This window comes from Rhinatrema bivittatum, chromosome 8 (genome assembly GCF_901001135.1).
Source record: "Rhinatrema bivittatum chromosome 8, aRhiBiv1.1, whole genome shotgun sequence".
Lineage (NCBI taxonomy): Eukaryota > Metazoa > Chordata > Amphibia > Gymnophiona > Rhinatrematidae > Rhinatrema > Rhinatrema bivittatum.
Window position 1 is genome coordinate 218,417,988 of NC_042622.1, and position 22,279 is coordinate 218,440,266.

A 22,279-nucleotide genomic window follows, 5' to 3' on the forward strand; every position below is an offset into this window, starting at 1 on the left:
GCCTCTGTAACCAGTGGGGGGAGAATGATCCCCTCAGGATCTCACAAGCTCCTGGGAGGCAGGAGCCCCCAACCTGCAGGAACACACTGTGGTCTGTCTCCTGAAAACTGTCCCTATTTTATTTTTTTAAACTTTTGCCTAACTGAGCTAGGCCCTAACTCAGACTGTAGGTTTTGCACCTCCTCTACCTGCTGGAGACAGAAGAATACTGCCAGACTGTAGGTGGCACCATCCTAGACAGGACGAAGTTTTGTTGCTAAACTTGTCTCCATCTGCGCGGGGGGGGCCCAAAACCCAGGAGTCTTGACTGATCCAGGTACATACAGGGAATTCTTGTTATTCAAATTGAGGTGGGGATTCCTTATACTATGGTAAAATATACACACTTCACAAGATTCAGGGAGAACTTTATTCTTTGGCCAAGACCTTGAATCGTTGGGTAGAGGGGCATTTAATCTTGGGCAGAGATTTCAATATTACTCTTTCCAACGCTTGATAATTCTTCTGGGCTGCATCAGGTTCCCCAGCTATGTGGGGCAAAAAACAAACTGCAGGATTGGAATCTTGTGGATGTCTAGAGATAGTGTTTTCCCAAAGCACAGCATTATACTCTTTTCCACACCACATAATTCTTAGCCTTTTTAACACAATAGATTCTAGAATATCAATCAGGTTGTGGGAACTGACTGAAAAAATATGGTCAGATCTGGCCTGATCTTTTTTTCTCTAATTTAGAGACAGAGAATGTATTGGAGGTTGAATGATACTTTATTGCCTGATAAATTATGTTCTACAACAGAAACTTTCAGAATATATATTCAGAACCATGTTGTCTATAATGTAGCACTGACTGTTCTTTGGGATTGCTTGAAGGCAGTGTATACTGGAAGGCTGATCTCCAGGGAATCCTATAAGACAAAGCAAAAAGAAAAAAAGATTAGCGTGGTATTTAATAAAATTTCCCCATTGGAAATTCAAACAATCCTTGTCAAGACATTTTGATACAATTGAAAAAGGCTAGGGAGGACCGTAACTCTTTATAGTATATAACTTGGAATTAGTAAAACATAAGGCAGAGAAATTGGCAAGAAAGTTGAAAATTTGATTTTGTGCCATTAAGTTGTGAAAATTTAGAGGAAGGGGGATGGCTACATAGTGACAGGTAGCCCAGAAATTAATAAATGTTTTCTGCAATTCTATCAAGATCCATATGGAACTGATACTTTGATTCAAGATTCCAACAGACTATTTGTCCAATATAAACCTCCCTTCACCAACTGATGACCAATGTCAGTTCTTAGAGCAGGAAAAGGAAAATTGGTTCTTACCTGAATTTTCGTTCCTGTAGTACCATGGATCAGTCCAGACTCCTGGGTTTTGCCTCCCTTCCAGCAGATGGAGACAGAGAAAGTTCTGGCAGACTCTGCCATATATACCAAGATGCCACCCACAGTCTGCCAGTATTACTCAATGTCAAAGCAGAATGGATCAAACTAAACTATATATAGGAAAGGGAAACCCAAACTTGAACAACCGGATCACGAAGGCTGACCGTGACCCAAACCTGAGAAATTAAATCTGCAATATCAGCTTAGACAATTATCGACCGAGCGGATTCTCCCTTGACTTAAGGCTGAGAAAAAAAGGGTGGGACTCTGGACTGATCCGTGGTTCTACAGGAACGAAAATTCAGGTAAGAACCAATTTTCCTTTCCCTGTACGTACCCAGATTAGTCCAGACTCCTAGGATGTACCAGAGCGCAATTATTTAGGGTGGGACCCGGAGAGGCCCGCTCGAAACACACCTTCCCCAAACCTCCTCAGACTTTGCTCAAATCAGCCAGTCGTCCAGACAGGGATGCACCAACCAGCCTTTCCTGCGAAGCTGAGCCGCCATTACCACCATGATCTTGGTGAACGTTCTGGGAGCAGTGGCCAGCCCGAAAGGCAGGTCTTGAAATTGATAATGGTGACCTAGGATGAAAAACCGTAGAAACTGCTGGTGATCTCTTCATATGCCGATGTGCAGATAAGCTTCCATTAAGTCCAGTGTGATATATGGGCAGCCTAATATGGAGACTATTGCTCACTCCCAGAATCCTTCATTGTCTGTGGCCAGCTTGCAATTTTGGCCATAGGAAAAAAAACCTTTAACTGACCTCAGATTCAAGACTTTGGAAGACATCTGGAATACATTTAAGCTCTGCAAAGCCTATGTTAAAAGGTCATGAGGTAACAGATGGCAAATGGCTCAGGACAGCGTAAGTGATCCTCGTCACAGGCATTCTCTGTATGGTTTAAACCTATAAAATACAGCTCTTACAAGATACTGGGAGAGACAGACTGTAGTGCTTTCCCTGTGTTGAAGGTCTGGCTGTCTGTGTCTCCCAAGGATATTCAATAATAAATTTATATTTGCTTTTACTAAATTCTTTGTGATATCCTTGTGTCCAATATCTGCAGAGAAGCGCCTTTTACAGAGAGAGGTAATTTATACAAGTGACGCCAGAAACTCACCTGGACGTACAGAGGCAGTCACCGACTGCAGGGTCTCCATGCGGAAGCTTGGCACCTGATTGACACCTTTTAGATCGAGGATGGGTCAGAAGGTTCCCTCTTTCTTTGGTACCACAAAGTGTATGGAATACCGGCCCTTCCTTTGTTCTCCTAACGGGACCGGGGCAATTGCCCCCAGACCCCGAAGTCACCGTAACGTGTCGAACACTGCCCGACGCTTTTCTTGGTATGCATACGGGGGACCTCAGAAATAGGTCGCGGGTACGGTGTACAAAATCTAAAGCGTAACTGTTTTATCACTGTGAGGACCCACTGATCAGACGTCACCCTGGCCCATTCCTCGTAAAACAAGGACAGTCTGCCCCCCATGACAACCTCCGAGGAGTGGGCCCCCCTCCTCTCATTGCGAAGACTTAACTCCAGTGGACGCTGGGGAAGCTCCAGGTCTCCCAAACCGGCAGCCATGAAAGAACTGAGACTACAACTGTTGTCTGAAAGCAGGTCCCTGAGCCCTGGCAAGACGAAACTTCTGATTTCCTCGAAAGCGAGATCTCGCAGAAAAAGAACCTCTGGACTTTGGCTGATCCGCCGGTAAATGATGGACCTTATTTTCTCCCAGGGATTGGATCAAATCCTCTAACTGCTTACCAAAAAGCAGCTTTCCCTTAAAGGGCATGGAGCCAAGTTGTGCCTTAGACGAAACATCCGCCGCCCAGTTTCTCAACCACAGGAGTTTGCATGCTGACACTGCAGATACCATGGACCTGGCCAAGGCCCTCAACAGATCATGAAGGAAGTCAGCACTATATGCGACCACTGACTCCAGTCGGCCCGCTTGGAGAGCCTCACCCTCCAACAGGCCCTCATTTGCCTGCAGCTGCTGGACCCAGTGGAGGCCCGCACACAGGGCAAAATTGCTACACATGGCGGCCTGCTCCGCCAGCGCCTACACTTCAAAAATCTTGAGTTGAATCTCCAACTTTCTATCCTGCAGATCCTTGAGGGCAGTCGCTCCAGTGACCTGTATAGTGGTCCGCTTGGTAACTGCCAAGTCCACCTTAGGAACTCGTAACATCTCCAGAGCGTCCTCCGGCAAAGAATATAGTTTGTCCATAGCTTTACTCACCTTGAGCCCGAGGTCAGGGGTATCCCACTCATGGAACAAATCCGTGGCGGAAAAATGGAATGGGAATGAAGTAGTGGGACCCCTCAGGCCTAACAAGACAGGATCCATATTCCCCTGTTTGACCTCTGCCGGGGGCCCCTCGATCCAACTCTCTCAAAGGGGATGAGCGGGCCGAGCTCATCTCTACGGAACAGCCAGACTACCTTTGGGTCGTCCCCCTCGGCGACCTGTGCCCCACAGACCTCGTCCGCTGGCAAATCCGGATTCTCATCCACCCTCCTGAGGGCTTTTCTTGCGAATCCATATCCGTCTGACAGCCCCCTGTTCTCAAGGAGCATAGTACCTTAGGGGAACTGGAGCCCCCGGTATCCACGTCCCGGCTCCCCTTAGACCTATGCCACTTCCGAGTCGTCTTGTGGGAGCCACTAGGAGAGGGATCCTCCTCAACCTGCTTCCTACCTGCCTTCTTGGCCCTAAAGGCCTTATGCATAAGCAATACAAACTCCGAGGAAGAGGAGTCGTCCCCTGTACCGTCGGGGTCTGCATCCCCTGTCCCTCCGGAGACAGGCCTCTGTGGAGATAATGCAGGAGGAGAATTCCCTCCCCCCCGCACGCTCCTCGTGGCTCTCCTGCTAGTGCTGCCTGAAGTTAAAATGGCTGCCGTTCCCGCAGTTCACCCGGAGGAGCAGGGGACTTCGCCACATTCGGGTGCGCATGTTGCCGACCCTCCTGGGGCAAAACAGAGGCCCTTCCCTCCCGGAAGACAATCAGAACAAACACAGTCAAGGCACAATCACACAGGCGGCAAGCTGACGATAGGGGCACGACAGCCCTGCCTTGCAGGTACACACCCCCCCCCCCCCCGGACCAGTGAATCTCCCCACAAAGAAGCTGCCGACGCAGAAAGTCAAGGGAGAGACCTGCACAGCAAAAAGACAAGACGTGTATGATTTATTTATTTTTTTATTTTTTTATTTACCCTCGGGCCGGCACAGCAGCACGTATGAGCCTCTGTTCCGTCTGGGAGGAGTGAGCCGGACTATCCGGTATCACCCCCAGAGCTGCTCTGTCCGTGGTACCAGGGCCCTCGACCCCTTCAAGCAGTTGCCTGCAACACGAGAGGGGATGGTCCCCTCAGGACCTGACAACTCTATGGGTGGCTTGAGACTCCAAACTAAGCTTTTTTTTTTTTTTTAGGAACTTTACCTCTAAGAACACCTCTGTCTACACTAAGAACTTCCAAAACAAAGCTCTACCTAAATATCACGGACCAAAACAGACTGTGGGTTTTGCACCTGAACCATCTGCTGGAGACAGAGGAATACTGGTAGACTGTGGGTGGCACCTTGGTATATATGGCAGAGTCTGTCAGAACTTTCTCTGTCTCCATCTGCTGGAAGGGAGGCAAAACCCAGGAGTCTGGGCTGATCTGGGAACGTACAGGGAATCAGAATTGTTGAAGTACTACAGGTTAAAGTGTGAAAAGCTCCAGTTCTGGATGGTTTTACAGTTAAATTTTACAAGGTTGTGTGCATCACATTTGGTTGTTCTGTTAACTAAGATGTTCAATCCTTTGAGGGGAGAAAGCTCTTTGGCAGTGCTAATATGGCAGGCCTTACTGTTTTAGCTAAACCAGGTTGAGACCCATCTTTATAGACAAATATCTTATACATATAGATCTTAAGATACTGGCAAAGATCTTATCTGACTCTTTCAACAAGTTAGTACCTACTTAATTTATAGATAGCAGGCAGGTTTTGCGCCAAAATGCATGGCAGTAGATAACACTCGTAAAATCATTGACCTATGGTGGGTACAAAAGGAAAAGCTTCCATGTGTGCTTTTCTCTATCAATGCCGAGAAAGCTTTTGACATGGTCTATTAGTCATTCTTGACAAACTCTGAATAAGATGAAATGTAGCCATTCCTTTGTCAATTAGTTAACCAAATTATATGCAGGCATGCATTAAGGTGAATGGAGGGGCATACTCCAAGCCATTTACAGTTGCAAGGGGAACTTGCCAGGGGTGCCCATTGTCTCCACTATTATTCACTTTTTTTTTTAATCCTTTGCCACAAGGCTTGAAGCTGCCATATAAATCACTATTTGCAGATATTTTATTTACTTCGACTAAACCAGAAAGTTTAGTTTGGAAGGTGTAAGTTTCCAAATTTCATAAATTTAGTGGGGTTTCTGGATTTAAAATAAACAAAGTCTAAGCTCTTAAATATCTAGATGCAGGAGAGTTGCATTAGAGTTGCATTTCTTCTTCAAAACAAAAGTTCCCATTGAAAATGGGCAAAAAAAAAAAAATGTACAAAGTACATGGGAATCTTGTGGGGGCATAGAATGAACAATTTTTCAACTTAGATTATGTTCCACTATTTAAAAACATTAGAAATTTGGGCTAATTGGCAGGTAGAATTAGTGAGTAACAGAGGCTATTTATTTCCATAGTTCTCCCTGGCCTGCAAATACAATATTATAAGAAATGGCTAGATAAATGGCATATATTTGAGGGAACAGTATGTGGGAAGAAGAGAGGTAAATGAGTTTTAATAAGCCAGTCCACACCAGTGGGTTGTGCACTCCAAGCAGCAGGTGGAGACTGAGAACAACTCGCTGATTTCCCTCATATATAGCTCATCACAGACAACATCTAGTCAGTATTTCTCCATCTCCAGCAGGTGGTGGGCATGCATCCTTGCTTGTGGACTTGGGCCTGGCAGAACTGAATAGGCTGTTCTGACCTCCTATACTGATAGTATTTGCTCCCTCCCTCGAGTGTGATATCAGGTCAGGCGTGAAGGGTGGTGCCCTAGCCCGCCTCCTGACAGACAAAGAGTTCCTGTAGGGAGAGTGCAGTAGGGCAAGGGAGCCTTGGGCTCAGCCCTGTTAGTTCGTCTCTCTTCCTGTTTTGTCCTCCTCTGTCCCTGCCCCGGGTTCTCTGGTGTTTGCCTGCGGGTTCTTTAACCAGTTTCAGTGCCTTAAAGTTTATTTAAAAAAAAAAAAAGAAAACCAGCAGCAGCAATCAAACACCAGGGGGGGGCAGGAGTAAGTCCACATTGGGATCAGGGGCCAAAGTACTAGTTGTGGAGTCAGCCGGAGTCCCACAGCAGCGTGAAGCCATGCAGCAGATACCATTTTGAGCTTGCCACATTGCTGATGAGGCACGCACAAGGAAGAGATGGCAATGGGAAAACAGTACGGGAAAAGTTTCACATCTGCTCGGCCTGTCATTTGCGGGTAATTAGGCCCAGGCAACTGCCATAAATGCAGGAAGGTTCAAGGAGATTCTCTGCAGGGACTTCAGAACCTCCTACTGCACAGGAGAGAAGGGTTACAACAGCGCCTGCTGGAGGATGAGGAGTGTTCCTGACCACCACTCCTGCCAATTCCCATGACAATGAGCTCAGCAGGGGCTCTCCCTATTCAGGCAAAGGAAAATTGGTTCCTACCTGATAAAGGGCCTCCCCCACAGAAGATAGGCGGAACTTAGCTTCCTTCAGCCAGTGGGCTATTGTTATCCTAGAGGCCATATTACCTCGTTTTGGACCACTGCAGAATTCAAATAGATGATCCGAGACTCGGAAATTGTTAGTCACTTCCAGATAATGTAGTAATAACCCTGTGAACATCTACAAGTCCCTAGAAAGAGGATCTGACTGGTCCAACTCTACGAGCAGAGGAAATAGCTACCAAGAACACCACTTTTAGCTTAAGATCTCAATGTTGCCCTTTTCAAAGGCTCAAAGGGCACCGCACACAAAGCTGTGAGCGGCAAGTTCAGGCTCCAAGAAGGACAAGACTGCCTTACTGGCAGGCATAAGTGCTTTCCTCCCCGAAGGAACCGGGCCACATCCGGATGCGCCGACAATGCTATCCCCTGTATGGTACCACGGCTCTGATGTGGCATGCTGGGCAGAGGCCTTGAGCTTTTATCCCGGGTTCTGTGGGTGCCATGTCTGTCGGCACGTAACCTCGTGTGCTCCGGTGCGCTTGAGTTGTGCGCCTAGCCGTAGATATGCGCCCGGCTTTGTGCGTGCAACTTATGCGCTTAAGACTATGCGCACAAGTGTTTTGTGCGCCTAGGCGAACAGGGCCAAGATGGCGACGGCGAGCACGCGGGCAATATGGCGACCTCCTCTGAGGGTCTCCACGTGGGTAGACCCTTGGAAAATAGCCGGGGCCTGGCCCTGCTAGGGCGGATCAACCTGGTGGCACTGGTCTCGATCGGCGACCTGTGCTCTTCCTCGATCCTCGGAGACCGGATTCAAATAGAAGATTTCTACCTTACCTTCGGCGCTTCCCGGTTTTGTCCCGGGCGGTCTCCAGCTGCGGGGGGGAGAGAGCAAATACCTTTACCGCTGCACTCGAGGGGTGCACCCGCTGCCTCTCAGCTGCGCCCGAGGATCAGGGGCTAGGTCCTTGCCGCAATTCGGCCACCGGACCGAGGCTCACCTCCAAGGGACCACGGAAATCACATCGGGAATCTCAACTGGGGGAGGGACCCGAGGGTATCACCGCAGGAGAGCGGGGCTTGTCTTCAGGTAGGTTTCTCCTTTAATTTTGGGTTTTCTTCTATGAATTTGGTTCAAACGCTACGAGAGCATGCAGATAGTCCCTAACTGCTATGGAGACGGAAAATACTGAAGACCTGCACTTCCTGCAGGGGTATATGTATTAGGGGCTGATGTCAGATTGAAATCTGATCAGTCTCCCAACTGCTAACAGGAGTACACTATACCCATTGGTCCTGAGTCCATCTGCTACACGCTAGGAAATTCAGTTTAAAAAAAAAATACAAACTTGTAAGACAACAGGATACCAGCAAGAATTTATTTTTACCTGTATGAAAAGTCTGGTCTTTAGATTTGTGTCACAATGCACAGCAAAACATTTAAGCTGAAGACCCTGGTTTATCTTCAGTCTGAAAACAGAAATACATGTTACTAAGCAGAACATTATATACTTTGCACAGTATTTCCTACATCCCCTGCTTAGAAATCTTCATCTGCACCTCCCTCCCATCTGTGAGAGATGTGTCCATGGGCAGTTTATCTGACAAACTGAACAAGTCTATGTAACACATCCTAATCAGGATCAGAATATATTTGGCTAGTGCATTTATTATATAAAGCCATTAAACTAAAATGCACTTGGGGGAATGGTTTGTTTACAGAATTGCTAAATAAGAACTAGAATATTGAAGTAGCAGCAGCAAATAATGAAAATCAGAAAATGAGCACTAGATAAACCTATTGGGGATGTAGGGGGGGGTTTAACATGACATAGCCACGTATCACCCATAACTAAGCATTACTAACATTCCTAACAAATCACATAGCAAGAGCCAGTCGGTACTCTTTATGCCATGAGAAAAGTTGTATGCTGCCGTGGTCAAAGAGCATTTCACTGGCACATTAGACTCAAATGAGCTCAAGAGAAGGATGTGGACATGAGCAAAAGAGTTACCTCGAATTATAGGACTATTCCCACATATGAACTAGCCAAGAGCAGCTTTCGTCTCAGAAGTTTCACTGGAGGCACAACACTTCTTTCGCCAAGGACACTGTTGTTTCCATATGCTAGCAGAGGATTCTTAGAAGTTTAAGGCATCAACAAACCCAACTACCCAAGACCATTCTGCCTGCCCTAAGTGTTCCTGCACCATCTGCTATAAAAAGGCTGAGCTAAGCTAAATGTGTTCATCCGTAACACAGAATTTAAAGGTGATCAGGGAACATATCCTCCTTTTCTAAGTACTTCCTTGAAAGGAGCCATAATTTTATTATATCAAGCTACCTTAAAAGCCTATTACCTGTACGTACCAGGATCAGTCCAGACTGCTGGGTTATGCCTCCCCTCCAGCAGATGGAGTCAGACAAACTGAAAAGGGCACCCCCCCTTGATTACCAGTGTGCCACCTGTGTCCTCTTCAGTATCTCTCTGACTCCAGCAGATGCAGAGGCATGACCTGCGGTCCTGATCCTTTTCAAAGACAATTCTAATTAGAATTGTCTAATTCTAAGACAATTCTTTGTATATGACCAGGTTTGGTTTCATTAATCTTTTGTCTATTGCCCTTGACTAGATCAATTAAAAAAAAAAAAAAAAAAAGCAGACTTACAAATTTTCTCTCAGGCAGGCTAGGCAGGGAATTGCCCTAAAGCCTTCTACCCAGAGATTTTGGCTGCTAGCCCGGTGTGGGAGGAGACTATTTACCGGTGGGCCGGTCACTTTTCTCCTCGTTTCATTCCTACCTTGCCCCTGGACAGTTTTTTTCCTCTGGTTGTGTCACAGATATTAATTTTCACCAGAGAGGTTTCTGCCTCTGGTGCCTGTGACATTTAAAAAAAAAAATAATAATAATATCGAACGCCAAATAGCAAGGTAGTGAATAAATTTATATATTTTCAATTTTCTTACTTGTGCCTGCCGTATTCCCCGGGCCTCCAGAGGGGGTGGAATTGTTCACCCGGTCCAAACAGTTTTAAATTCGCGCCTTTTTATGCTGTGGGGGCATATTTGTATAGCTTGTAGAGATGCGGGGAGCCGGCTCTCCTGCGAGGGTCTCTGCTCCCGTTGCCTTCCTGGGGGTGAGGGATCCTCGCGGAAGACGATGCCAGGCAGGACCTCCCGACCTCGTAGCGCCTCTGAAGTGCCAGCAGCCAAACGATTTCAGCCAAGCTCGCTTGAGGGATCAGCGGCAGCCATAGTGAATGCATCGGAAACCGATGCAGAGCAGTGCTGGGAGGAGGAGGTGGATCCTTCTCTCCCCCCACCGGCATTAAGTCCCGAAAAGCAGCACGATTCGACTACTAATGCTGCCCCTCCCTCAAATTTAATTCCGGAAGGATCCTTAAAGACAAACCCCCCTTTTTCACCTCAATTTATTTTATCAATGCATAAAGCCTACTTGGAGGCTGAAGCAGCCCTATCTAATACAGGGGCAGTTCTTACCAATCCTTTGCCTTCAGTTCCGGTCATGGGAAATTCAAGGTCAGGAATCCCTATTACTGCTACGGTTTCCGGAATTCCCCAGCCCTCACCGCCTGCGGATCCTTCCCTTACGGACCTGGCCAACATGGATGTCAATAGAGATGCAGATTCTGCTACCCCAATGGAGGGAGATGATCCGCAGGTGCTGCAGTTATTCAGTAAGGAGAAGTTGGATCCTCTGATTCCGCATGTTCTCTATGAGTTGGAGGTTCCTTTACCCTCGAAGGTCCCAGACCCTTCCCAGGGGGATGCAGTTTTATCCTGTCTACGTCCCCCCCACAAACTTTTCCTTTTCATCCAAAACTTTTTCAAATTGTTTAAGAAATGGGATTCTCCAGAAGAATCCTTAAGGGTCAGTAGAGCCATGGACAAACTCTATCCATTACCCTTTGAATCTTTGGATCTGCTTAAGATTCCTCATGTGGACTCAGCGGTTACCGCTGTTGTCAAACACACTACGATCCCAGTCACCGGAGGAACGGCCCTGAAGGATCTTCAAGATAGAAAATTGGAAATTTTAAACGCATTTTTGAAGTTTCAGCCTTGGGGGTAAGGGCGGCTGTTTGCAGCAGCTTTATGCAGAGGGCTACCCTCCGATGGGTTCAACAATTACTCACATCACAGGAACTTTCTCCTGAGGAGGCTGAACAGGCGAACCGCATGGAGTCAGCAGTCGCCTACACGGCTGACGCGTTATACGATCTTCTTAAGACTTCTGCTCGCACAATGTCCTTGGCAGTTTCGGCCAGAAGGCTATTATGGCTCCGCCATTGGGCGGCAGATTCTACCTCTAAATCTCAGCTGGGTTCCTTCCCTTTTAAGGGTAAACTTCTGTTTGGCGAACAACTAGAGCAACTTATTAAGGACCTGGGTGAAAATAAAGTCTATAAACTCCCGGAAGACAAGCCAAGACTTCGGTTTGTGGGTACCTTCCTGGGACACTTTCGAGGTCGACATTTTCGTGCCGGAAGGGTGACCCCCTTCACTTCACGACAGACACCTTCCAGGTCTCAAACATGGACACATTCCTTTCGTGGCAGGCGATCTCAGCGTGGTGGGACCTCACACACCTTCGCCCCTCCTAAGTCTTCCCAATGAAGGGACGCCGGCTCATTGCTCCATACCAATGATCGGGGGACGTCTCTCCCAATTTTACAAGGAATGGGTCAAGATATGTCTAGGACCCACTGGTCCGAGGTTAAGTCATGGTTACACTTTGGATTTTGTTCGCCTGCTTCGGGACTGTTTTCTGATATCTTCTGGCGGTCCTCGGGAAAAGCAACAGGTTATTTACCAGACGTTATCTTGACTGTGGGCGCTGGGAGCTATTGTCCCAGTTCCAGCAGCCGAACGTCAGACCGGTCGTTACTCCATTTACTTCATGGTTCCGAAGAAAGAAGGTTCGTTTCGTCCGATATTGGATTTGAAGAAGGTCAATCTACACTTACGAATCCAAAAGTTCCGTATGGAGACCTTGAGGTCAGTAGTTGCAGCTGTCCACAAGGGAGAGTTTTTGGCTTCTTTGGACTTAGCAGAAGCTTATCTTCACATAGGAATTCAGGAGCACCAAAGGTTTCTACGGTTCATGGTGTTGGGCGAACATTACCAGTTCTGCGCACTTCCTTTTGGCCTAGCAACGGCACAGCGTGTATTCACTAAAGTAATGGTCGTGGCGGCTACGAGTGTGACGGGAAGGAATATTGGTCTATCCCTACCTAGACTGGTAATTCGCGCAAAGTCTGAGGAACTTTGCAAGGCAGCGGTACTGTCTTGATTTGCCTTCACTCTCTAGGATGGGTGGCCAACTTTGCCAAAAGTCACCTGATTCCCTCGCAAGTACTGGAATTTCTGGGATCTCGCTTCGACACAGCGGTGGGAAAGGTTTTCCTACCACTAGGACGCATGGAAAAGTTGATGCCCCAAGTGAGAACCCTTTTTTATCTACCTTCACCAACGGCATGGGATTACTTACAGGTTCTTGGTTCTATGGCGTCTACCCTGGAATTGGTACCGTGGGATTTTGCTCATTTACGACCCTTACAGAGGGCGCTTCTATCGCGATGGGACCACAAGTCTGAGGAGTTTCACATGCCCTTACCATTGCTGGAACCAGCGAGATCCAGCCTCCAATGGTGGTTGGTTCCACATCATTTACTTCAAGGGGTAGACCTGGAAGCTTCTCAATGGATTATAGGCACAACAGATGCCAGCTTGACTGGTTGGGGAGCGGTTTGTCAGTCCCAATCAATTCAGGGCCAATGGTCCCCGCTCCAAACGACGTGGTCCATCAATCGTCTAGAAACCAGAGCTGTCAGGTTGGCATTATACCAATTTCTACCGATTGTTCGTCACTAAGTGGTCAGGATACTTTCCGACAACGCAACCACCGTCGCTTACATCAACCATCAAGGGGGAACCAGGAGCCACCCGGTAGCCTCCGAAGCAGCCAAGTTGATGACTTGGGCGGAACGTCACCTGTCTCGCATAGCAGCGTCGCATATAGCCAGGGTGTTCAGGCGATTTCCTCAGCAGACAATGGCTAGACCCTGGAGAATGGGAACTTTCCGACACAGCGATGCGGCTTGTAACACGCCGGTGGGGAGTTCCTCGTCTGGACCTCATGGCAGCTTGCTTGAACTCCAAAGCGGCTCGGTTTTTCAGCCGCAGAAGAGAGCAAGGATCAGAAGGAGTGGATGCTCTGGTTCTACCATAGCCACAGGACATTCTTCTATACGTGTTTCCGCCATGGCCTTTGGTGGGCAAAATTCTTTGGCGCATAGAATATCACCGAGGGCCCGGTCATTCTGGTGGCCCTGGAGTGGCCGAGACTACGGTGGTTTGTGGACCTCAATCTACAGGTGGACGGTCCTCTACGTCTCCATTATCTTCCGAAGCTGCTACGGCAAGGTCCAGTATTTTTTGATCAGGCGGATCGCTTTTGTCTAGCGGCCTGGCTTATGAGAGGAGACAGTTAAGAAAGAAAGGATATCCTGAAGCGGTTATTTCTACTCTTTTGAGGGCTCGTAAGGCGTCTACATCTCTTACCTATGTCAGAGTGTGGAAGGTGTTCCCACGCAAGACGACCATAGTTCACATTCTCGCTTTTCTTCAGGATGGTTTGAAGAAAGGTTTAGCCTAATTCGCTTAGAGTACAGGTATCGGCCCTGGGTTGTTTACGTGGTAAGATTGACGGTTCTTCCATTGCTTATCGTCCCAATGTGGTTCATTTCTTGCGAGGAGCTAAATATTTAAATCCACCAGTACGGGCTGTTTGCCCTTCATGGAGTTTGAACTTGGTTCTCCGAGGTCTTTGTAATGCTCCCTTCGAGCCTCTTAAATGGGCCACGTTGAAGGATTTGACCCTTAAAACGATTTTTCTGGTGGCTATTTGTTCGGCCAGACGTATTTCAGAACTCCAAGCTTTGTCTTATAGGGAGCCGTTCCTGCGCATTTCGGATTCCGGCATCTCTCTTCGTACGGGGCCTTCTTTTCTTCCAAAGGTAGTCTCGACTTTCCATGTCAGTCAGTCTGTGGAGTTACCAGCCTTTTCAGACGTGGATAAAAACTCACTTCACGGTCGGGAAATGCAGAAGCTGGATGTCCGAAGGGTACTTCTTCGCTACTTGGAGGTTACTAATCCTTTTCGGCTGTCGGATCATCTTTTCATTTTATGGAGTGGTCCGAAATAAGGTAGTAAGGCTTCCAAAGCCACTATTGCCCGGTGGTTGAAGGATGCGATTGCTTCCACGTACATATGTCACGGACATCCAGTGCCAGATGGGCTTAAAGCTCATTCTATCCGATCCCAAGCGGCGTCATGGGCTGAAAGCCAATGTGTTTCTCCTCAAGAAATCTGTAGGGCAGAGACTTGGAAATCGCATACTTTTGCTAAACATTATCGTTTAGATGTCCAAGCTCTGGATGTCTATTGCTTTGGCAGCAGTGTGCTTCGAGCGGGACTCTTTGGGTCCCACCCCATTTAAGGCAGCTTGGGTACATCCCAGCAGTCTGGACTGATCCTGGTACGTACAGGGAAAGGAAAATTAGTTTCTTACCTGATAATTTTTGTTCCTGTAGTACCAAGGATCAGTCCAGACGCCCGCCCAATCAGATTTAGTTTCTTACAGTAGAGTCTGCTCGTCGGTATTTTTTCCTTTTCGCAGATTTATTCCTATGCACAACTTTTTCTACAGTTTCTTCAGGCTTGGTTGCCTTTTGTTCAAATGAATTTTGTATATGTTACTTTCAATCTATTTCCATAAGGCAGTTGTTTTTACTTGATCTAGTCATTAGTTATGGACTTATTCTGCTTTGATATTATACTGAAGAGGATGCAGGTGGCACACTGGTAATCAAGGGGGGTGGGCCCTTTTTAGTTTGTCTGACTCCATCTGCTGGAGGGGAGGCATAACCCAGCAGTCTGGAATGATCCTTGGTACTACAGGAATGAAAATTATCAGGTAAGAAACTAATTTTCCTTTCCATTTGTTCAATTTACAATACTGATTGGCCAGTCCTGTAACCATCTGTTTATGTCAAATATCCTCAACTCCTGCTTGTGTTGTCTTGAGTCACTAGATAACATTCTTTCAACAAGAACTGCATGCTGGAGCACCACTGGACAGAAAACTCTTTGCAACAATGTGCAATCTGAGTGGTGCATGATCACCCATAACATACCACCAGAACTACACCCCACAAACAAATGTTTGATGCAGCACTGTTGATAAATTGTATTTAAGTGTTATAACAGGAAGTCTATATCCCATCTTTAGGGTAAATGACATTTAATGTGAAACATGAAATGGTATACTAGTGTGTAATGACTTGCTTAGCCTCAGAACCTGACTGTCCTCTAAAACATCCCTGTCAGAACATTTGTGTTGTGTAGTGAAAATGTAATTTCCAGGAGCAAAGTTAGTTTCAGACGGTCTTTTAATAAGCTCCGTGAAGCCAAAGAAAATATGAATACAGGAATTCCTTAACCAGTGTGTACAATATCAATGAATTGTTGATTTCTTGTAGTAAAAAAGGACAATACAAAAAAATATTTTCAAGTCTTAATTCTGTGTTTACATTGTACAGTAAAAATAGCTTGTTATGCAACCTGAACAATTAAGTAACATTTCTTTAGATAGAAAGGGGGCTTGCTTTTATCATATACCAGGTCCACTTTACTATGCTAAAGGAATGTTAAGTCAAAAAGCTATAAACTTGTTCATAGCTGGTTCGGCTTCCAGTAAACACCCAATTAAAGATTTTTTCTATTTCAGACGGAATCAGCCCAAACATCAGGTTAAATTTAAAAAAAAGAAACCAAGTCTTGGCTCATAAGGGTACTGACAAAAATGAATACAGTGCTTTCCAAAAAGCAAACTGAACAGAAGCCTTAAAAAAACAAACTCTGAAAAATGTATGCCATATCAGAAGTTGTCAGGCTGTGTTTTACATTAGAACAGTTACTACAAAGAGTTACAAGTAGATGTACTACACAATAACGATTCAGCGCAGCTCCAAAAATCTTTACAAACACAGCCTTTGGAAGGACGATCTTGAGCCAGGAAGGATTTTTACTCGTGTGTAGCTGAGGACAAGAAGCAGGCAGAATTGTAAAGGCACTGAAGCAAAGTGACAAGTTCCAGCATTCAACTCCCCTAAGTTTTTTTTTTGTCTGAGAGGCAATTTCACTTCGTGCCTTAAATTTCCCCCTCCCAATCCATGACACACTGTCACAGTATCTGCAGGTTCTCAAACAGCTTAGATGCAAGGTGGTGATCCTACACATGCATTATAGCTAGTCTCCCAGGTAAGTGGGAAACTGTAACAAACCTAATATACAAATACTCCCAGCCTTCAGTATAAGATCACATGGATACAAATATCCCCACCCATTTCTTATTCCCACTGAAATTTAAACTTACCGTAACTGTCATAGCTGTCTCTGTAGGAACCTCCTGAGCGATCACCATAGCTTCCCTGACTCCTGCTAAGAAAATGAAAGTATTGAAAACCTAGTTGGTGAGCAAAGGAACTGCAATAGTGGTGCTCTAGGGAGCAATTAGAAACAGTATGTTAATATGTAATTACCTTCCATAATACTCTCTAGACCCACCATATCCACTGCTTCTTGATTCAAACCTATTGCTGCCACCATACCCTCTGTCTCCACCTAAAGAAAAAAAAGATTAAGTCAGTTACAGAACTCGTAACCTGCCATATTACCAACATGTTCATGGCAGACAATTATTTATAAAACATTCAACAAAATAATTACTAAAAGAAAAACTAATAAGCCATTAAAGAATCTTTAGAGCTCTCCTAACACTTTTCTATCATAATCCAACTGGGAGGAAATTCCAGAGAATAAGTGCAGCCTCAAAGAAAGCTCATTCACTGGCTACCACAAGTCTCAGATTTCAGCAATGGCAGTGCCAACTGCTGCCCTTCAGAGAATAATGCCCTGGCAAGTGTATGCAGACTTTCCAACTTTAAGTACATAGGACATTTACTATGTTATACCATAACAAGAAAGGAAAATTGCTTACCTGCCAATTTTCATTCCTGTAGTACCATGGATCAGTCCAGACTGCTGGGTTTTGCCTCCCTTCCAGCAGATGGAGACAGAAAACTTGTAGAGCACCCCCTATTATCCTGGTGTGCTACCTGCATCTTCTCAGTATAAACAGTCTTAAAGCAGAAAAACCAAACATTGCAGATCAAGCAAAAGACAAGGCAGGTAATTGTGGAAGTAAGCACAAAAGTGGCTAACGAGAAAGCCAAATGTAGAAGAAACCCGTAGTCTGATTTCTTCAGCAAAAAAAAAAAAAACAAAACAAAACCCCAAACAGGGCATACTCAAGCAAAAACTGAGTGATAAGCCTCCATAAAGGGAGGGAATCTGGACTAATCCGTGGTACTACAGGAACTAAAGTTAGTAGGTAAGAACCAATTTTCCTTTCCCTATACGTACCCGGATCAGTCCAGACTGCTGGGATGTACCAAAGCTTCATAAGAACATAAGAAAATGCCATACTGGGTCAGACCAAGGGTCCATCAAGCCCAGCATCCTGTTTCCAACAGTGGCCAATCCAGGCCATAAGAACCTGGCAAGTACCCAAAAACTAAGTCTATTCCATGTAACCATTGCTAATGGCAGTGGCTATTCTCTAAGTGAACTTAATAGCAGGTAATGGACTTCTCCTCCAAGAACTTATTCAATCCTTTTTTAAACACAGCTATACTAACTGCACTAACCACATCCTCTGGCAACAAATTCCAGAGTTTAATTGTGCGTTGAGTAAAAAAGAACTTTCTCCGATTAGTTTTAAATGTGCCCCATGCTAACTTCATGGAGTGCCCCCTAGTCTTTCTACTATCCGAAAAAGTAAATAACCGATTCACATCTACCCGTTCTAGACCTCTCATGATTTTAAACACCTCTATCATATCCCCCCTCAGTCGTCTCTTCTCCAAGCTGAAAAGTCCTAACCTCTTTAGTCTTTCCTCATAGGGGAGTTGTTCCATTCCCCTTATTTTGGTAACCCTTCTCTGTACCTTCTCCATCGCAATTATATCTTTTTGGAGATGTGGCGACGAGAATAAGAAAATTATTCCTTACCTGCTAATTTTCGTTCCTGTAATACCATGGATCATTCCAGACGATGGGTTATGTTCCCTGTCCAGCAGATGGAGTCAGAACAGATTTCTGCAGGGAGGTGCTATTACCTCATCACCCTCGTCATCATCCCCAGTATCTAGCCTAGCAAAGCCAAGCCCAATAGAAAGAGAGGGATCAAGTAACTTTATTGAAACTAAATTTAAACTGTTAACGAACCATAATGAGAACCTCAACAGAAAAACTTGCTAACACAAACACTGAACAAATAACTGAGTGCTAGAGCGAGCAGAAATAGCCCACCTTAATTAAATCCTTCAAAAACTAACAGGAGGGTGTCTGGAATGATCCATGGTATTACAGGAACAAAATTAGCAGGTAAGGAATAATTTTCTTTTCCCTGTACATACCAGGATCATTCCAGACGATGGGATGTACCCAAGCTTCCCTCCTATGGGCGGGCCGTGGATAGCCCTGCTCGGATGACTCGATCCCCAAAAGAACAGTCTGGTGGAGCGGAAACATCCAGACGATAATGTCTCGCAAATGTATGGAGAGACTTCCACGTTGCCGCTCTGCAAATCTCCTGAACTGAAACAGAGCTAGATTCTGCCCAAGACGCCGCTTGAGCGCGAATGGAATGGGCCTTGACCTCCAAAGGAGGTTGCTTACCGGCCCCAATATAAGCCGACGCAATAGACCCCTTCAGCCAGCGAGCGATAGAAGCTTTGGATGCCATGTGACCCTTTCTAGGACCCGACCAGAGAACGAAGAGATGGTCAGATAAACGAAACTCATTGGTAACTTCCAAGTAACGCAACAGGCATCTCTTCACATCCAAGAGACGTAAATCCCTAGGATCACTGGAATTGAAGGAAGGTAACTCCACTGACTGATTAAGATGGAAGGCCGAAACCACTTTGGGAAGAAAAGATGGAACCGTGCGGAGAGACACTCCGTCTGAGAAACGAAGATAGGGTTCCCGACAGGATAGCGCCTGTAGTTCCGATATGCGTCGCGCAGAACAGATTGCTACCAAGAAGATAGTTTTAAAAGTTAGATCCTTAAGAGAGGAGGCTCGCAATGGTTCAAAAGGTGAACTGCTAAGTGCTCGTAGAACTAAGTTCAGATTCCAGGACGGACAAGGAGGACGTAACGGAGGCTTCAAGTGACGTACCCCTTTGAGGAAACTACCCACATCAGGATGAGAGGAGAGACGCGACCCCCTTGCCACTATGTAAGAGGGCGCCTAGGGCCGCGACCTGTACTCGAACCGAGTCATAAGCGAGTCCCATATCCAGACCTTCCTGTAGAAAGGAGAGAATTTGCAAAACGGACGCATTGGTGGGCTGAATGTCGTGAGACCCGCACCAATTTTCGAAGACCTTCCAAACTCGAACATAGGTGACTGAAGTAGATCTTTTACGAGAAAGCAATAAAGTCGAAATGACCTCTTCCTGGTAGCCTCTGTGCCTCAGTTTGCGCCTCTCAAAAGCCGGGCCGCTAGACAAAAGCGATCGGCCTGCTCCAAAAATATGGGCCCCTGCCGGAGTAGTCGTGGAATGTGGCTGAGACGTAGAGGGCCTTCCGTGGCCAGGAGAAGAAGATCCGCAAACCACGGTCGGCGAGGCCACTCCGGCACCACGAGGACCACCGGGCCGTGGTGATTCTCAATCCTTCGAACCACCTTTCCCACGAGAGGCCACGGTGGAAAGACAAAGTAGGACGTGCCGCGGCCAAGGCAGGACTAGAGCATCGATTCCTTCCGCGCCGTGTTCTCTTCTGCGGCTGAAGAACCGCGGAGTCTTTGCATTGCTTGCTGTGGCCATGAGATCCAGGTGGGGAGGACCCCATCGCCTCCCCCGAGAGTTCCCACTCTCCTGGATCCAGGCATTGACGACTTAGGAAGTCCGCCTGAAAATTGTCTACTCCTGCAATGTGTGAGGCTGCCAGACGTAACAGATGTCTTTCCGCCCAATGCATTAATTTGTCCGCTTCCAAGGATACTTGAAGACTTAGTGTGTCCCCCTGTCTGTTGATATAGGACACCGTGGTCGCATTGTCGGAAAAGACCCTGACCGCTCTGTGACGCAACTGAGGAAGGAACCCTTTTAAAGCCAGACGTACAGCTCTGGTCTCCAGTCGGTTGATGGGCCACCGGGCCTGTTCCTTCGTCCATCGACCTTGCAGAGAGCTCTCCTGACAGACCGCTCCCCAACCTGAGAGACTGGCATCCAAACACTTTTACTTGATCCCCCAAAAGAAAAATGAGAGAAAGTAAGGTAAAGTTGTGGGGAACACAGGTTCCCCCACCCACATCTGCTGGAGTCAGAAAGGTACTGGGGATGATGACGAGGGTGATGAGGTAATAGCACCTCCCCTCAGAAATCTGTTCTGACTCCATCTGCTGGACAGGGAACATAACCCATCGTCTGGAATGATCCTGGTATGTACAGGGAATGTACGCATTATTCAAGGTGCAGTCTCACCATGGAGCGATAGAGGCATTATGACATTTTCCGTTTTATTCACCATTCCCTAATAATTCCCAACATTGTTTGCTTTTTTGACTGCCGCAGCACACTGTACCGACGATTTCAATGTGTTATCCACTATGACACCTAGATCTCTTTCTTGGGTTGTAGCACCTAATATGGAACCCAACATTGTGTAATTATAGCATGGGTTATTTTTCCCTATATGCATCACCTTGCACTTATCCACATTAAATTTCATCTGCCATTTGGATGCCCAATTTTCCAGTCTCACAAGGTCTTCCTGCAATTTATCACAATCTGCTTGTGATTTAACTACTCTGAACAATTTTGTGTCATCTGCAAATTTGATTACCTCACTCGTATTTCTTTCCAGAACATTTATAAATATATTGAAAAGTAAGGGTCCCAATACAGATCCCTGAGGCACTCCACTGTCCACTCCCTTCCATTGAGAAAATTGCCCATTCAGTCCTACTCTCTGTTTCCTGTCTTTTAGCCAGTTTGCAATCCACGAAAGGACATCGCCACCTATCCCATGACTTTTTACTTTTCCTAGAAGCGTCTCATGAGGAACTTTGTCAAACGCCTTCTGAAAATCCAAGCATACTATATCTACCGGTTCACCTTTATCCACATGTTTATTAACTCCTTCAAAAAAGTGAAGCAGATTTGTGAGGCAAGACTTGCCCTGGGTAAAGCTATGCTGACTTTGTTCCATTAAACCATGTCTTTCTATATGTTCTGTGATTTTGATGTTTAGAACACTTTCCACTATTTTTCCTGGCACTGAAGTCAGGCTAACCGGTCTGTAGTTTCCCGGATCGCCCCTGGAGCCCTTTTTAAATATTGGGGTTACATTTGCTATCCTCCAGTCTTCAGGTACAATGGATGATTTTAATGATGAGTTACAAATTTTTACTAATAGGTCTGAAATTTCATTTTTTAGTTCCTTCAGAACTCTGGGGTGTATACCATCGGGTCCAGGTGATTTACTACTCTTCAGTTTGTCAATCAGGCCTACCACATCTTCTAGGTTCACCGTGATTTGATTCAGTCCATCTGAATAATTACCCATGAAAACCTTCTCCATTACGGGTACCTCCCCAACAACCTCTTCAGTAAACACCGAAGCAAAGAAATAATTTAATCTTTCCGCGATGGCCTTATCTTCTCTGAGTGCCCCTTTAACCCCTCGATCATCTAACGGTCCAACTGACTCCCTCACCTTTCTGCTTCGGATATATTTAAAAAAGTTTTTACTGTGAGTTTTTGCCTCTACAGCCAACTTCTTTTCAAATTCTCTTAGCCTGTCTTATCAATGTCTTACATTTAACTTGCCAACGTTTATGCTTTATCCTATTTTCTTCTGTTGGATCCTTTTTCCAATTTTTGAATGAAGATCTTTTGGCTAAAATAGCTTCTTTCACCTCCCCTTTTAACCATGCCGGTAATAGTTTTGCCTTCTTTCCACCTTTTTTAATGTGGAATACATCTGGACTGTGCTTCTAGAATGGTATTTA

At 46.0% G+C, this 22,279-nt stretch overlaps 1 protein-coding gene across 6 annotated transcripts in view; it reads right to left on the reverse strand.

Annotated features, from left to right (window-relative positions):
• Nucleotides 1-749: 749 nt before the first annotated feature.
• LOC115097457 (cold-inducible RNA-binding protein-like) overlaps nt 750-22,279 on the reverse strand; it is a 71,844-nt gene continuing 50,314 nt past the window's right edge. For 2 of the 6 annotated variants that reach the window (XM_029613296.1, XM_029613294.1), the window contains exons 5-7: nt 16,734-16,815; nt 16,568-16,629; nt 15,564-16,230 (exon numbers count right to left, since the gene is read on the reverse strand). In XM_029613296.1, the coding sequence (XP_029469156.1) occupies nt 16,217-16,230; nt 16,568-16,629; nt 16,734-16,815 (158 nt within the window). In that variant the 3' untranslated portion in view covers nt 15,564-16,216. Of the gene's footprint in view, nt 909-8,492; nt 8,575-15,563; nt 16,231-16,567; nt 16,633-16,733; nt 16,816-22,279 lie in introns of those variants that run through there. The other 4 variants (XM_029613295.1, XM_029613293.1, XM_029613298.1 and 1 more) reach the window with 3 other exon arrangements.